The sequence below is a fragment of the Phoxinus phoxinus genome (assembly GCF_949152265.1).
Source record: "Phoxinus phoxinus genome assembly, chromosome: 18".
Taxonomy (NCBI): Eukaryota; Metazoa; Chordata; class Actinopteri; order Cypriniformes; family Leuciscidae; genus Phoxinus; species Phoxinus phoxinus.
Window position 1 is genome coordinate 4,107,318 of NC_136893.1, and position 16,208 is coordinate 4,123,525.

The following is a 16,208-nucleotide window of genomic DNA, read 5'->3' on the forward strand; positions in this document are numbered from 1 at the left end:
ACTAGAGGGCATCACAGGTTTAAGAAACTGCTGTAGATCAAGTCTTACAAGTTAGTTAAAACACAAATACACAAAATGTGGAGACGCGAAATATCTCCGGTATGTTTTATCAGTTCATATGTTGTCAACTGCGATTTTAAATCAACTGAAGCGAGTGATTTAAGACGTGTTTTCACTCTCAAAGGCATTTCATTTGCGGTCTGTCATCCCACAGAGTCTAACATAACTCGATGCCTCAATTTTTGTTCCTCAATGTTTAAAACATTTCCATCCGTTGTATTGTACTGCAGATTACCGTTTCCTTTCGTCTATTGCTCTTATTATGCCATTTTAATTATATTTTGTCAAATAAACAGCATACAATCTCCTGCACCTGTTCAAATGACAAATGATATTCTTACGCTTGACAAAGCATGTAAATGAGCTGAAAACTTGATCAGTGCATTGCAGGCTTAAATGGTTGATGACAAAGAAAAGCAGGTCATTAACCCCAGATCACAAAACCGGATCAGGTTTGACGGGTTCCAGCCTCGCAGCAGCTGATGTTACGAAAGGAACTCTCAGAATGTTAACTCACCTCAGCAAGACTCTGTTGACAAGAAAAACATGGATCGGAATGTGTGCGTCAGAAACAAGGACAATTAACTCTTGACTCCAAACGTTTCTCGGACTTTAATGTGAATCATATTTACATATTTTACATACCTCCTCCAAAATATAGATGAATGAAATCTTCAGTGTAATGTCTTTATTTAACAAGAAACCCTCATAAATAGGTGAGTTATTATGAACTGAATGTGTCAATATTTATGAAGAGCGTAGTTCTTATACAAGAGTAACAGGTTTTATTTTTTATTTAAATAGAGAGAACGGCAAATAAATATATACACCAACGATTAGATTTGAGCCACTGGAAAAATAATAATTAGAATATTCTATTCAATTCTTTAGGAGGAAAATACTGCAAACTACATTTACAGTTTACATAATATGAAAGTGATCTGGAAACTATAATTATCTTAATTCTATGCCTAAATAAATTGTATTTACATTTCCTTTTCTTAGGCTACATCCACATTAATCAGGATAAATTTTGAAAACGCATCTTTTGAGGAAAATCGAGGCATCTCTGCGTTTTGGCCCACACTGAAACAATGTTTTTGTCCAGCAAAAACTGAGCTGTTAAAAAAAATATATGAAAATGGCATTTTTGAGTTTTAGTATGGCCATTGAAAATGGAGGCATTTGAAATCTATAACACATATTTAGTCGTGACGCACTTAAGAGATAACACTATGAAAACACGTAACAAGATAACATGTAACAAGTTGTACAATCTTCATTTTAGCATTCCTGTGTTTTCAGATGTCTCGGAGTGGACCGATAAACTATTGAATGGATGGACAGCGTATCGAAATGAAAACTCGTTTTCAAATTTATCCAGATTCATGCGGACGTAGCCTTACCAAAACAATTCAGAAGAAAGTGCATATATATTAAACTGTGTTAATTACTTAAGCAGGTAGTTAAGGAAGCATATCGACCACCAAGTCGAAACCAAAGGCATCACAAATTATGTCCGTTTCATGCGAGACATTTTCAGCATTCTTCCTTTCAATGCTTTCAACGGGGCAAAAACCAACTGTCCAACGGTCCAGAATAAATTGTGAAATAAGTTCCCAGAGAAAGGCCATTAGCACCATCCATTAGTCCCGCAGTAATCCCAGTTTCTTCAAGGCTTCACGCCGGTTCTCGCCATTTTGACTGTGCGGGGAGATCATCACGCTTATTCCATTGGAGCGGGGCAACTTTTGGGCATCGTTCCCTGGCTGAACCGCAGCAGCGTGGAGCGATTTGTTTGAATCCTCAGCCTGATGGCCAATACCAAAGTCCTTTGCGCTCCCTATAGAAGGAGTTCGAGCTTGAGTCTTTCGTATCTGAGCTGGTGACAACCCAACATGGGTCCTGTCGGGGGTTTTCATCTGTGCCACAGGTTCAATGACAATTCCAGGTCCTGGGCGCTCCAGGGATGAGGATTTGATCTCGTAGGACCTTACTGGTTGCTGCTTAAAAGAACCTTCCCTGCTTTTTGTGTCTTGGTGCTTTAGAGTATCTGCACGTAGTTGCACGTCCCCTGGTACAGGACTTTCAGACAGTCTAGATACAGAAGGAGTTCGAGCTTGAGGCTTTCGTAACTGACCTGGCGACAACTCAACATGGGTCCTGTCGGGGGTTTTCATCTGTGGCGCAGGTTCAATGACAATCCCAGCTGCTGGGCGCTCCAGAGATGCCGATTTGATCTCGTAGGACCTAACTGGTTGCTTCTTAAAAGAACCTTCCCTGCTTTTTGTGTCCTGGTGCTTTAGAGTATCTACACGTAGTTGCATGTCCCCTGGTCCGGGACTTTCAGACAGTCTAGATAGTTCTTGCACGGGTTCAACAGGTGCTGGAGACTTTGGATGAGCTTTAGCTTTGAACTTTGGCGATTGGGGAGAGGCGCTGGGACCGGTTTCAACCTCTTCGTTCTTCAGCAGGCCCAATTTTTTCAAAGCCTCCATTCTGATTTTCTGAGGATCCATCTGAGTGCGCTCGCTCTGCAGAAGTAACGAATGCGTGCTCCCGCTGTCTTTGTGGCTTTTGAAGATGATATTAGATGGGAGTTTCTTGGGTTTGGGCGCCACAGCTGGTGGGCTTTTGGAGTCGCCGTACTCTTTTGACACAGCAGGAACATGTTCTGAAGATGGTGAAGGTGTCATCGGTTTGTCTGCCGCAGAATGTTGCACAATCGTTATCGGTGTCAAGTGAGATGCTTTATTCATGGAGGCCTTCTTGTGCAGGTTTTCGATCTCATTGTGGGATAATGGCCCTCTTGACGTTTCTGGGTCTGCAGTCCTTGATTTGGTCACTTCGGTTGGTTTTATGGATCCACCAGAAACATGCGGCTCCATTTTGGGGAGTTCGGGAATCCATTCTGGTGGCCCATCGTTAGCAGGTGGAGGTAGTGGCGAATTAGTGAGGCTTATATTCTTCATTGGCTCATCCATGAAGTCTGAGGGTGGAGGAATGAATTCCAGCGGCACCGCTGAGGAAACTTTCTGCTGCTTCGGCTGAGACTTCACATCCAAACTCTTATGAATGCCATCTTTTGCTTTAGAGTCACTAGGCAAACTTGTTTTAACTGGAGGTTCAGGTATGAAAGAAGGTGGCAAGTCCACTACATCACTTGACTGTCCAATTTTTCGTCTAGCAGTTGCTACTTCCAAAGCAGATTTTACAGACATTGTCCGTCCAGGTTGTTGATGGTTAGGGCTTGATCCGAACACATCAGGTGCATCAATAAATGCCACTGGTACTTCTATGTGAGATGACTCCATTGGTTTGCTGATTGTCTTGGCATTCCCACTGGCAAGGAGCAATGGAGTTGGCACAAGGTTCTTCTGAGAAGGTTTATGATCTCTTCCGATCACTTTGTTTGGATCCTCATGGGCTGATAGCTCTGAAAGAGAACATTTACTGTATGAGCCATTGTTTAAACAGACCACGTTATTCCACTTTGTGTGTGTGGATATATTCTCTATATATTTCTAGTGGTAATGCTTACCCTCAGTATTGTTCTGGTAGACTGGTATGCGATGAGCAGTTTTTCCTTCCAAGCCATTAGATAGGCCATCAGGCTCATCCATAGACAATCCGCTGTCCTCCTCTACATCCAGAGACTCAATGGTCTCCTCAAGAAACATGAGACATGCTCTCTCCTCAACAGAAAGGTACTCCAGACTGTCCTCACTCTTCTATCACACAAAGAAAAATGTGCTTTTTAAAAGAAATTAATCGTTTTTTCAGCAAAAATTGATTAAAAATCATCATTATAATTTTTTTGTAAATTAATGAATGTTGTGTTGAGGAGAAAGTCAATTTTTTAACTGCCAACATTCACAAAGAGCAGAGACAGTTCCTTGTGTTAAAAATCAAACGTTGGTTAAAGAAATGGTTCACCCAAAAATTACAATTTGACTCGCCCTTGTATCATACTCAATCCGTCATATAGAGTACTTTTATGGTACTTTTTGTATTTTTAGGAGCATAACAGATGTGAACACTATTGTATGGAAAAGATCTATGGATAAAATAACTGCAAAAGCAGGTTTGGAATTACTTGATGGTGAGTCAGTGAGTAGAAACTGGGATAGGCTTCATTCCTATGATCCTAGAAGGTTGTGTAAGGATCAATGAATGAATGAATGAGTCAGTGAGAGTTATCTTTTGGGTGAACTACCACTTTAAGATATTCTAAGAAATCAAAAAATGTCTTGATACTCACAAATCCAGAGTTGATGCTGAGCACACTATCACAGCTTTCTGAACTGTCCATGCCAGACACAGATTTAATGGCAACGCCCCCTGGCCAGGTGTCACTTTTTGGCATCGCACAAAAAGTGCGAGTCAGGTAGTGACACGAGTCTTTAAGGAGCTTTGTTTAATGATGGCAAATAGAGGACCAATCTATAAAAATATAAACAAATAAATAATCAGATAACGTAATAATAGTACATATAATGCAATAACTACTAAAAATACACAATTTTTAGACATGGTATTTTGGACACTGCTATGATGATATATGATGAAGTACTTTTGAGGATCACATAAATACCATTGTATTTGACTATGAAAATCACACAGAATGTAAAAAATAATTTTTCAAGTTTAGATTATTGGAGTTTATTTTTTATTATTGGAGTAATGATTGTTATTATTATTACAAGAAAAACACTATGCCGCTGCTTCTGAAATTGAATAATTCCCTACTAGGATGCAGAAAACAGTACGCCAACAGGGTAGTATGTCCGAATACTAGAAAAACAGTAAGTGAAAAAAGTACCCGGAAATTCCTACTTCTGGCATAATGTATGCATCCGATGGACACTTTACTATGAGGCCATGGGAGAGGAATTGTGAAAGGTGGTGAAGCAACGTAACGTAAATATCAATGTGAGTAGTAGGTCACATTGCGACAACATGGCGGATGTAGTACGTCTGGATTACATTCATACTACACACATTCATCTATGTAGAATAAACTTTTTTAATGGTCACAGAGTAAATTTTAAACCAAATGTAGTACCTACTATACAGTATGTGATTTGAGAAGCAACGCAACAGTTTTTCTAGTTTAATTCAATGGGTTACTTGCCATTTCTTTGTAATTATTTGTGAAATTTACTACCAATTTCAGAGTGAAAATAGTTTCAAAGTAAATCCTACAACAAATGTTCTTCAGTGCAGTGCCATGGTTTATTTCAAAGTATAATGGTATTCGCCATCTCATAACATCACTTTATCGCCAAAGCATTTTTCTGTTAGGGAATGTCCCTATCAGGATCATCTTGGTAAAAATGACTGATTGACTGAAACGTCACACTGTACAGATATGAATAATGATATACACCATTACAATTAAGCAGTCAAGAGTTTACCACACACTCAAGCTCACAAACAAACACTTAACATAGTCTGGGACTGGGTCGGATTTGATTTCATCTTACATAGTTTTTGGGGATGACGGCATGTCATATGTAATGGAGGTTAGCTAGGAAGAGCTGTGTGAGTAAACCTCACTCCCCTGGCCTCAAGATATGTGTTAGCGAGTAGTGACTGATGCTAGACGTCTTTACGTCCTTGTTAGCGCCCGCCTCCCATGCCGGAATGAGGGTTCGATGTTTGCATCTGTATAATTTGACTAAATTATACTGAATGGAAGATACATTTATGCCAAAATACTGTAGTTTAACTGGACACACAGCTTTTGACATCAGATGTAGGAAGCCTATTTCTACTACTGTACACAAGCGCACAGTTGCATGAAAGAATATAAGCATGTTTGACACACCTGTTCAGAATAAAACCACACTGAAATAAACCGCTGAAGGCCCACGCCCAGAGAACACAATGTGCCCATATTGCAGACAGCCAGTCAAAATAATATTACTTAAAGGAATAGTTCACCCAAAAATTTAAATTAGCCAATGATTTACTCACCCTCAAGCCATCCTAGGCGTATATAACGTTCTTCTCTCAGTTATATAAAAAAATGTCCAGGCTCTTCCAAGCTTTATAATGGCAGTGAATGGCTGTTATGTTTTGAAGTCCATAAAAGTGCATTTATTCATCATAAACTAACTCCACACGGCTCTGGGGGGTTAATAAAGGCCTTCTGAAGTGAAGAGATGAGTTTGTGTAAGAAAAATACTCATATAACACGTTACAAAGTAAAATCTAGCTTCCGGCCAAACAAACATACGCAGTACTTACGCCCAAAGCGCAACTTACGCAACTTGTGGTGTCAGAAGTAGCGTATGTCATCACGGCGTGGCGTAAATATCAGCATTACTCGCATAAGTTGCGCTTTACCAGCCCGATCTCATCCCAAGGCGTCATATACTGACGCTTTTGACATATCGTCTACATCCAACGCACATATACTTCCGATTTTTGACTATTGTGATGTTGTTTACCTAAACTCTGTAAAATCTGACCTTTCCCGTCTTAAATCAGCTTATAACAGACTGTGCAGATTTGTCCTTGGATGCCCTTTTCTCACGCATCACTGCACAATGTATAATGCCCTGAATTGGCCATCTTTAAATATAAGAAGACAAAGGCACTGGCTTCAACTAATATTCAAATGTATCCATTTCAATTACCCGTTTTATTTAAAACAGTATTTTGTTCCTATTACATCAAATTATCATTTGAGGCACTCTGTTCAGCTTTATTTTTCTGTCCCCCGAGCCAAGAAGACAGTTGACAAAAGAGCTTTTATGTTTAAAGCCACTTTAGACTGGAATAACTTACCTTCCGATATTAGATCCATCACTTCATTTGGGATGTTTAAGCATACCTTGTCTTCTTACTTTGTGATTGAGTGCTCTTGTAATGTATGATGCTGACTCAATGTGAATTTTTTTATTTTATTTGTATTTTTATTTAAATTAATTGAATTATTATTTTGTGATCCAAATACAAATACATCTATATATATACTTTATACATTCAATATCAAATGTATTTCTGCTCATTTGATCGAGTGGTTGTAAAGTTCTGTTAATATTATTGTCTTTTTTTTTTCTTTTTTTTTTTGTGTGTGTTTGTGGTTCTGTATGTATTTGTTTGTCTAGTATGTATAATTGTACTTTGTTCGTTTGTGATGGTTGTGATGTACTTTAGGACCCCCTTGAAAACGAGATGATGCATCTCAAGGGGTTTATCCTAATAAAATAAATTTGTACATGGCACCCTTTAGCGTCAATATGAGACGCAGATAGATATGGGCCAGAAGGCGCCTCCTAGCGGTCTAACCCTAACCCTACCCCAGACCTAAACCCAACCATAACCGAACAAAGCTCTGTGCGTGTCATATTGACGCTAAAGGGTGCCATGTGCGTTGGATGTAGACGAAATGTCAAACGTGTCAGTATATGACGACCTAGGATGAGAATGCGTTGGCTTTACACATAGGTGCAATCCGCATGTTTGTTTGGCCGGAAGCTAGGCTAGTTATTTTACTTTATAAACTTTTAAAATGGATATTTTTCTTACACTTTATCTTATGATGGATGGATGCACTTTTATGAAATTCAAAACAGAAATGGCCATTTACTGCCATTATAAAGCTTGGAAGAGCCAGGGCGTTTTTTAATATAACTCCGATTGTATTCGTCTGAAAGAAGAATGTCATATACACCTTTGATTTATTTGATCAAAGCTACAGTAAAACCTGTAATATTGTGAAATATTATTAAAATTTTAATAGCAGTAGGCACTATATGATATATAGTGTTAAAATGTAATTTATTCATGTGATCAAAGCTGAATTTTCAGCATCCTTACTCCAGTGTCAGTGGAGTACTTCAGTGTCACATGATCCTTCAGAAATCATTCTAATATGATTTGATTTGCTGCTCAAGAAATTATTATTATTTACTGCTCAATATTTTAGTGGAAACCGTGACGAATTGTTTTTCAAGTCTGATGAATAGAAAGTTCAAAAGAACAGCATTTATTTGAAACGGAAATCTTTATAAAATGTCTTTAATGTAATTTTGATCGGTTTAATGCATCCTTGCGGTTTAAAAGTATTAATTTCTTACTGACCCCAAACTTTTGAACAGTAGTGCATATCATGTAAATGCGTTCTACTGTATGTGAATGGCTCCCTAGACAGATCACTAGGTTTTGAAACAGAGCCCACATTAAATTTTTCAATACGTTCCTTACAAAATTAACTTGCAGAGAAACTCTAGAGGAAATGAGAGACGGGGAAACACATGACAGCAGTGCCTTGAGAAACGTGAACAAGTGTGAACGCCGCCAGCCATCGTTACAGTGAAAGTTTTCAAGTTGTTCAGCATATTTCAGTCCGCTCTGCCCCGTTGAGGTGAGGTAATTACGTGAACACACACCTTCTTCTCCGTGACTCCGTGAGAGAAACAACGATGGCTTCGGCCGACACCTTAAGCTGCGTTCGCACAGGAATGCCACTGTGCCTGATTGGATCTGCTGCAAATTCCAGCTGTTCACCGAATTTATTCACGTATTAAAAAAACCTCCTTGCCTTTTGGGCTTGGGAATGTTTGACTTTGACTATGACTAGAATGCAAACAAGTGAAATTAGATATAATGAGACAACCGAGCTTAATGAACCTTTCAAAAAGCATGAAGTAATAATCAGGTTCTGCGGCGTATGGTTGGGTTTGCCCTTGAGCCCACACACACTATTGTTTTCATAAAAGGAACATGTTCGTGTGCATTTGAGGGAGTGGCAGCTTAAAATAGATAGCGAGCCGGAACAAAGACATTAGTGTCCAAGTAGAACCACTAAATAAATATCAGCATTTGTTTAAATTTAATTGAACGTTTCACAGCCAATTGTAACTTCAGCATAAGCATGTGATGTGGACATAGAGAAACTGATTAAAGGTCAATAGCTATATTTCCATCTAAAGCTGCAAATTTAACTTACAGTATGTGCAAACTTGGAATATCGCATACAACATTTTAGATCAAAAAGCAGCGTTTCCATCTCATGTGTTCAAGAGAACAAAATCAACACTTTCAGGGAAAATGGCGCAAAATATCTGTAAGTTAATAAAAAAGCAAACACTGATGCTAGTGTGTGAGAACGCAATCGTGTGAGACGCTTCTGGGAGAGAAAATGAGAAATTAAACCAAAATTATTCTGATTAAAGACTTTGTCTCAGGCATATCAGAACGACAAAACCAATATGTGAGATGTTGAGATGTGATTGGTCCGCTGGTTAGTCCAGTTATCCAATCACAGCCTCTGTTAAGGCAAAGTCACATTAGCTTTTTGTTGCGCGTCAAAGGATTTATTCGTGAATGTGTTTCCATCGTTGTTTATGAGCATGTCTTCATATTGGATAAAAAAGTGCATAAGTTTTGTATGTGCATTTTGGGGAATTTATGTGCATCGATTCTGATTGGCTAATCGCAGCAATCTGTAGTCGTATATATTTGAGCATAATGATGCTGAGCTGTATAATTGATAGTTGTCACAGACAACTGATTTTCTACATAATTGCACTATCATACAAAGTTCAACAAGCTTAATGTGACAAAACGAGAGAAAAAAAGTAAAATATTTAGCCTACGACATGAAGGCCAGTCATCTGTGGTCCTTGGCCAATCATTTACTCAGAATAAACACACATAGTCCAAATCCACATGCAAAGCACACATGAAAGCTGCAGACTCTGTTTGCATAATTAGATAAACTGTCCCCATAATTTATACACACCGCCTATTTAACAACAGGACACCATGGAAAGATTTATGATTGGCCCTCGGCTGTTTAGCTGTCTAGTGCACTGAACACTAAATAAAACATGCTTTTGGCTTCATCAGACGAATTCAACAAATGAGCTTTTGTAAAATGATAATCCTGGAAGCATCACACAAATGTTTTACAATATGCAAATGATTCCCAGCTAAAGTTTGAGTTCATTTTATATAGTATATATTTGGATATTCTTGTCAGGGCCACACACACACACACACACACACACACATATATATATATGCCCTGACAAGAATATCCAAATGAACAGATTAAGTAGTTATGATCTTTTTAAACACTATATTAAATCAAAATGTTAAGTTAACTACATTTAATTATGAAACAAAGTATTTCACAAACACAACATTATATACGTTAAGCGTCTTTAAAGTGTACAGTATGTGAACAGGGATTTTACATCTGTCACATAAACTCCTACTGCCATGATAGTGGACAACATTAAAAACGGCTATTGTATTGACACACAGGTAACCTTTCACACATTTACGCTGCCATAGTTAACTTTTCAGACTATTTATTAGACTATTAAGGCATATGCAACATTATACGAGTCTGAAAATACCCGTCAAAAGGCAGTTACAGTCTTACCTGTCCGTCAGGAATTGCAGTCGCTCACCTGCGTGTCTCTCTCAGTTGATCTGAAGTAAACCAGTCAGAGCGCGAGACTCTTCAACAGCGCAGCTCATCTGAGCTCATCTGCGCATGCGTCACACACAAAGCCGCAGCTGATTGGCTAAACGCCCGAGACAACGTGCAAACAACAGTTTACAGTAAACACGGCATGTACTGTGCCGTAAACATTATCTTAAAAATATTACGTAAAACAATACACAGAATGTAACACTAATGGATTAGCCTACCCATTGTCACATAACCTCCTCACGTTTCATGTTTAGGCTATTTCAACTAATAGCCTAGATTTAATTTTTTCCTCCAATCCAATTTAACGTTCAAAGTGAATAATAAGCAAGTGTAAATGTTAATTTGTCTTTAAAAAAATAAAAATAAAAGTCGACAGCATTGCATTGTGGGATACATTACTCCATCCACATTGCTTTTGTTCAAGTTTCTTGACAAATGTAGAATTCCAGAATTAAATAAACAGTGCATTCAGTATTATGAATTTGCCACAGATGAGAAGACCATTATAACCATCACTAATAACTGAAGTATGAAGAGATGTAGCCTAAAAACGCAACTTTCACTTCAACCCAAGGAAATGAAATACAAGTAGGCTAACTTGTACAAGTTGTTCAAATACCTCATTAGCCTAATATATTTCACATACACAACCATGTTAAAAGACATGTAGGCCTACTAATTAAAATATGTAATAATTCCAGGCCAGATGACTCCTTCCCCAAAACTCTCAAGCTTCAGACTTGTGATTAATGTTTTATCATGTTGGTATTGTAATAGAAGATGCATTTATTTGCATTTCCAGGAACTGAAGAAATGCTCTTTTCTTTGAGGGGAAATACTTTACAGCCTTCCCTATCAGCAAACGCAAACAGTATAGCCTAACTTTGAGGAATCAGCTCTTGGCTTTTGTTTAACAATGACATTCCACCTGGTCATTGATTTACCTGGTTACGTGATCAAGTTTATGGTATGTGATCAATCAGGTTTATATCAGACAAAATGGTTCTTTATTAAAGTCAAGGTGCTGGAATAACCATTAAAGAGCATTTACAGTGATCTGATTGGTGCTTAGCAGTTTCTTAAATCAAATATGTTTTACGTTTTGCTTTCATCACAGATATAGGCTACAAAGCAAAGGATGAGATCAGGCAATTATAAGGGAGGCTCCCTTTCTTTTGTAGCTACTATTGAAAAATAACACAAGAACTGCATCTCAGACCCAGTCGGAAAATATTATTAAGTAAAATCAAAATGCTAACATGACTTGCATGAATCATCCTGTGATATAAAAAAACATGTGAATCACAAACCGGAAAAAATATCATGTTTAATCATTTGATTTGATTTGCGGATTGAATATTGATCTTTTTGACAATCCGTGTGTCTCTCGTCAGAGCCGTGCCGACATGATTAACCCCGAACACTCTTTGTTTTACAGTGTCAGGATTACCCTGAATTAACTTCTCACCTTAACCAACTGTGACTTAATCCCACACCGCCTGCTAAAACTACAACCGTGTTGGTATTTCATCAATACGTGAACTTGATACTTCCCTTAATGTCAAGCCCTACGGCAGTCGTTCAGCCTAAACCTGAACAAACACAAAGATCAGCATTAGCTTTAGTTACATCAGGGGTTTTAACTTGTGAGTAATAAGATAACTAACTACACACAGATTATAAATGCACTAAGCTCTAAAACATATCGTTTATTACGACTCAAGTTATCGAGTGGAAGACAGATATTAGTCTAAAAATCATGTTTTCATAGGCGTCCCTCAACTTCAGGTTATAACAAAAATCCTTATAAAGTTTATTCTTATTTTTGTATTTTACTGGGTCTACTATCTAGTGCATCGATTTATTTTATTTTTTTTGCCTGTAAAGCACTTTGAACTGCATTGATTTGTTGTAACAGTGCTATAAATAAAATGTCCTTGCTTGCTGGGTAGGATCTGTGTTTGGAAACCTTTTCCTTTAGTCTGTTAGTCCAACAGAGACATCTAGAGGAGAACAAATGACAGTACATTATTAACAGCTGCTTGAAGAATATCTCAGCAAATCGTTCAAAATCATTGTTTAAAAATATTATATTGGGAATTTCCAGTGGAGACCATTATAGCTGCATAGGTGCATGTTAAAACTTTTGTACAAATAATTTTTTACTTTTTATCTATTTTTCAACCTAAGTAAATGTCAAGTATATATTTATTGTTCTACAATATTATCATTTTAAAAGAAATCAAGAAACATTTCACCTTGTTGAAATTTGGAGAAATATATATATATATATTACAATAATTTTACAATATTACAGGGTGATATGCCAGCAGCCTCATCAGCCTGTAGCCCAAGACTGGTTGCCCACTGAAGCTGAGCAGGGCTGAGCCTGGTCAGTACCTGGATGAGAGACTCCTGAGAAATCCAGGTTTCTGCTGGGAGAGGTGTTAGTGAGGCCAGCAGGGGGCGCTCACCCTGTGGGCTGTGTGGGTCCTAACACTGTGTGGGACACTATACAGTCAAAGAGCACTGTCCTTCGGATGAGACGTAAAACCGAGGTCCTGACTCTCTGTGGTCACTAAAAATCCCATGGCACTTCTCGTAAAGAGTTGAGAATTGGCTCTATCCCTCTCCTCTCCTATAGCTGGTGTGTGGTGAGTGTACTGGAGCCATTGTACTGTGGCTGCCTGATGCTGCCTTGTGGTTGAGGAGAGAATCCCTTATGATTGTAAAGCGCTTTGGGTGTACAGTTAATTCATTCAATATTACTGTTTTTACAGTATTTTTGATCAAATAAATACAGCCTTGGTGAGTGTAAGAGACTTCTTTCATAAAACATAAAAAAACCTAAATGTTTCCGAACTTTGACCTGGCGGTGTGTAAGTTTGTATATATATATATATATATATATTTTTTTTTTTTACAAGTAAAAAAAAAAAAAAATCAGGTCTAGGCACCTTTTTATAACGAGCCTATTGCGTTTTAGTTTACGGTTGGCACGTCAGGTTTGGTGACTGAAACAAAGATTTACTGTAAACAAATTATGCTTTCAAATGTAATTGTCTGTTTCACTTCTAATCCCTGTTAACAGTGTTTGCTCTAAAGCAGGTAAATAGCCTACAATATTTATTGTCTGTCACAATGACGGAAATCACTTTGAATTAAAACAGTTACTCCCATATTTCACACAAAGCATCATGGGGCGTAGAAAAAAGGTGGATAGATTGCAACAAGTATTTTTTCCCCATTCATTTCTCCCATAGGATTTTTAAAAAAGTCATAAAGCCATGAACAAGCCAACCAGCTCCGAGGAGAATCACAACACTACACACTTTGAGTTGAAGCAAAAAAACGGTTTTGAAAATCAGACAAAAATACAAAGACTGTGTAGGGCTACTTAAAGGCTTTAGTGAGGGAAAGAACTACAATCCCATGATGCATTGCAAACAGCATAATCGAATTAAAAACGATGAAGAAATATAAAACTACACTACACTGGGTTGTTTTAACCCAATTTTGGGTCAAATATGGACAAACCCAAACAACCCAGCATTTTTTAAAGTGTAGGCTACTCTTTTAAAATGTTGATTATATATATGTAAAAAAACTATATATTCTAAGTTCATTGCAAATAGTTGAAATAATGCGATGCAAGCTGAAGCAAATATCATCATAGCTCACAGTAGGCATGTTTTTAAAGGTTTATAAGTTATTGTAAAAAAAAAAAAAAAATCCCTATGGAGTATTTACTTCTGGAACGCGACTGTTGCACTCCAGCCCAGACATTACATCATAAAGAACTTGTTTTGATCAGATTCTTTGACCAATTGAAATCTCGGTGAGAACATTCTGTGGTTGACATCGGATGGGACGGGCAGCTGCAGAAATCAGACCTCCCAGCACATCTGGAACTGCTCTCCCGTGTTTCTACACTTACAGCAAAGACCAGAACAGTCCATATTCACAAAAACAATCCCAACTGCACTTCTAAGCAACAGCCCTGTAACATCATTTGAATATCAATACGTTAAATAACGTTACAGACATTGTTAATGACCTGTGAAGTCACCTGACATGAAATCACCTGATGTTATTTGTGAAGTCTTTTTAATGTGATTTATAATGAGTGAAGGATGCTGGGTAAAAAGCTCTGCACCCATGATGAATCACTTTCATTTAAAGACGTCTTGACATGTTCAGTTCATGTTCCTGTTTAAAGGATAATTAGTGTTTCTTCATTTCAAAAATTGGCAAAATTTCTGTTTTGGACAGTTTGGACAATTAATATTGCACTTTTTGCTTTCCTAAAAATAAAATTCAGTTCATTTTATATATGTGAACAGTCTGTATTTGTATTTTTTTTTTTAAATCGCTGATATAGTATTCCTGTCATTATGTTTACACATTTTATTAAATAAATAACACTGGTTTACAGACAAAATGCTTCTGAAATAAATGTAGTCAAACGTTATTAATTCTGGGTCACTGAGAATTAAAATGATGCATAAAACTGCTGATTGGCTGTAGTTTTCATGTTATGCTATTCAATAGCATAGCAAATGCTATCCCATTCCCATGGTCATGTGTACTGACCTAATAGCAGCTATTGTGCATTTATGAAATTTTGAATCTTCACTGGTAACTAAAGTTTTGGTGTCATAACAGTTTTTTTTGCAAAAACAGTTTCATGGTTGGTGAACAATATTTATGGTAAATTTCCATTGGTCAGGTGTGGCACAAATTTGGTTTTAGGCCCTGAAGTCATGGATGACGCACTCATAATGAAGCTTACATAACTCTGCTGAACATTATGACCCTACATCAGCTCCAGAAACCATAAAGCAGGGGTGTAAAACTCCTGGAGGGCCGCAAGCCTGAAGGACTTGATGAGCTGGATCAGGTGTGTTTAATTAAAGGATTAGTTCACTTCAGAATTAAAATTTCCTTTTAATTTACTCCCTCCTACGTCATCCAAGATGTTCATGACTTTCTTTCTTCAGTCGAAAAGAAATTACGTTTTTTGAGGAAAACATTCCAGGATTTTTCTCCATATAGTGACTTCAATGGGGTCCAACGGTTTGAAGGTCCAAACCGCAGTTTCAATGCAGCTTCAAAAACTCTACTTTCTAAAGAAAAGAAAAAAAAAACATTGATATACGTTTTAACCACAAATGCTGGTCTTGCACTGGCTGTGATGCGCCACACATTAGATAATCACATTGAAAGCTCGAGTGTGACGTAGGCGGAAGTACCAACCTAGTGTTTATAAAGAGAACGTACAAAGACTAAAAGTCAAACGCCATTTACAAAAAATTAAAACAAATAAAAGATAAAACAATATCGGATGATTTTGAAGTTTGTATATACATTTTCCGGCCTACGTCAGGTTACCGCCTGACCTTTTCAACGTGATTATACATAATGCGTGAAGTCGTGGACGTGCAAGACCAACATTTGTGGTTAAAAAGTATATATTTTTATTTTGACTGATGGTTGACTGATGGTTTTGGCCAGATAAGACTCTTATTCCTCGGCTGGGATCGTGTAGAGACTTTAAAGCTGCATCGAAACTGCAATTTGGACCTTCAACCCCTTGAACCCCTTGAAGTCACTATATGGAGAAACATCCTGGAATGTTTTCCTGAAGAAAGAAAGACATGAACATCTTGGATGACGTGGGGGTGAGTAA

At 37.7% G+C, this 16,208-nt stretch overlaps 1 protein-coding gene across 2 annotated transcripts; it reads right to left on the bottom strand.

Moving 5' to 3' along the window:
* Positions 1 to 865: 865 nt before the first annotated feature.
* On the bottom strand, positions 866 to 10,551 carry LOC306986174 (specifically androgen-regulated gene protein). 2 transcript variants are annotated; one of them, XM_079589084.1, is made up of 4 exons: positions 10,466 to 10,551; positions 4,322 to 4,503; positions 3,602 to 3,788; positions 866 to 3,496 (listed from the first exon to the last, which is right to left on the bottom strand). In XM_079589084.1, exons 2-4 carry the CDS (start codon positions 4,424 to 4,426, stop codon positions 1,707 to 1,709), a joined length of 2,082 nt encoding a protein of 693 aa, XP_079445210.1. In that variant the 5' UTR covers positions 4,427 to 4,503; positions 10,466 to 10,551; the 3' UTR covers positions 866 to 1,706. The 2 variants fall into 2 exon arrangements, with proteins under 2 accessions (XP_079445210.1, XP_079445209.1); XM_079589083.1 differs by having other exon boundaries at positions 3,602 to 3,791.
* Positions 10,552 to 16,208: the final 5,657 nt, after the last annotated feature.

Bases quoted from the DNA above. Each gene is read 5' to 3' on its own strand.
- LOC306986174 (XM_079589083.1), bottom strand. From the start codon at position 4,426: ATGCCAAAAAGTGACACCTGGCCAGGGGGCGTTGCCATTAAATCTGTG. The intron at 3,792-4,321 runs GTGAGTATCAAG...TTTGTGTGATAG, and splicing joins TCAGCATCAACTCTGGATTT to AAGAGTGAGGACAGTCTGGA. The intron at 3,497-3,601 runs GTAAGCATTACC...GTTCTCTTTCAG, and splicing joins CTACCAGAACAATACTGAGG to AGCTATCAGCCCATGAGGAT.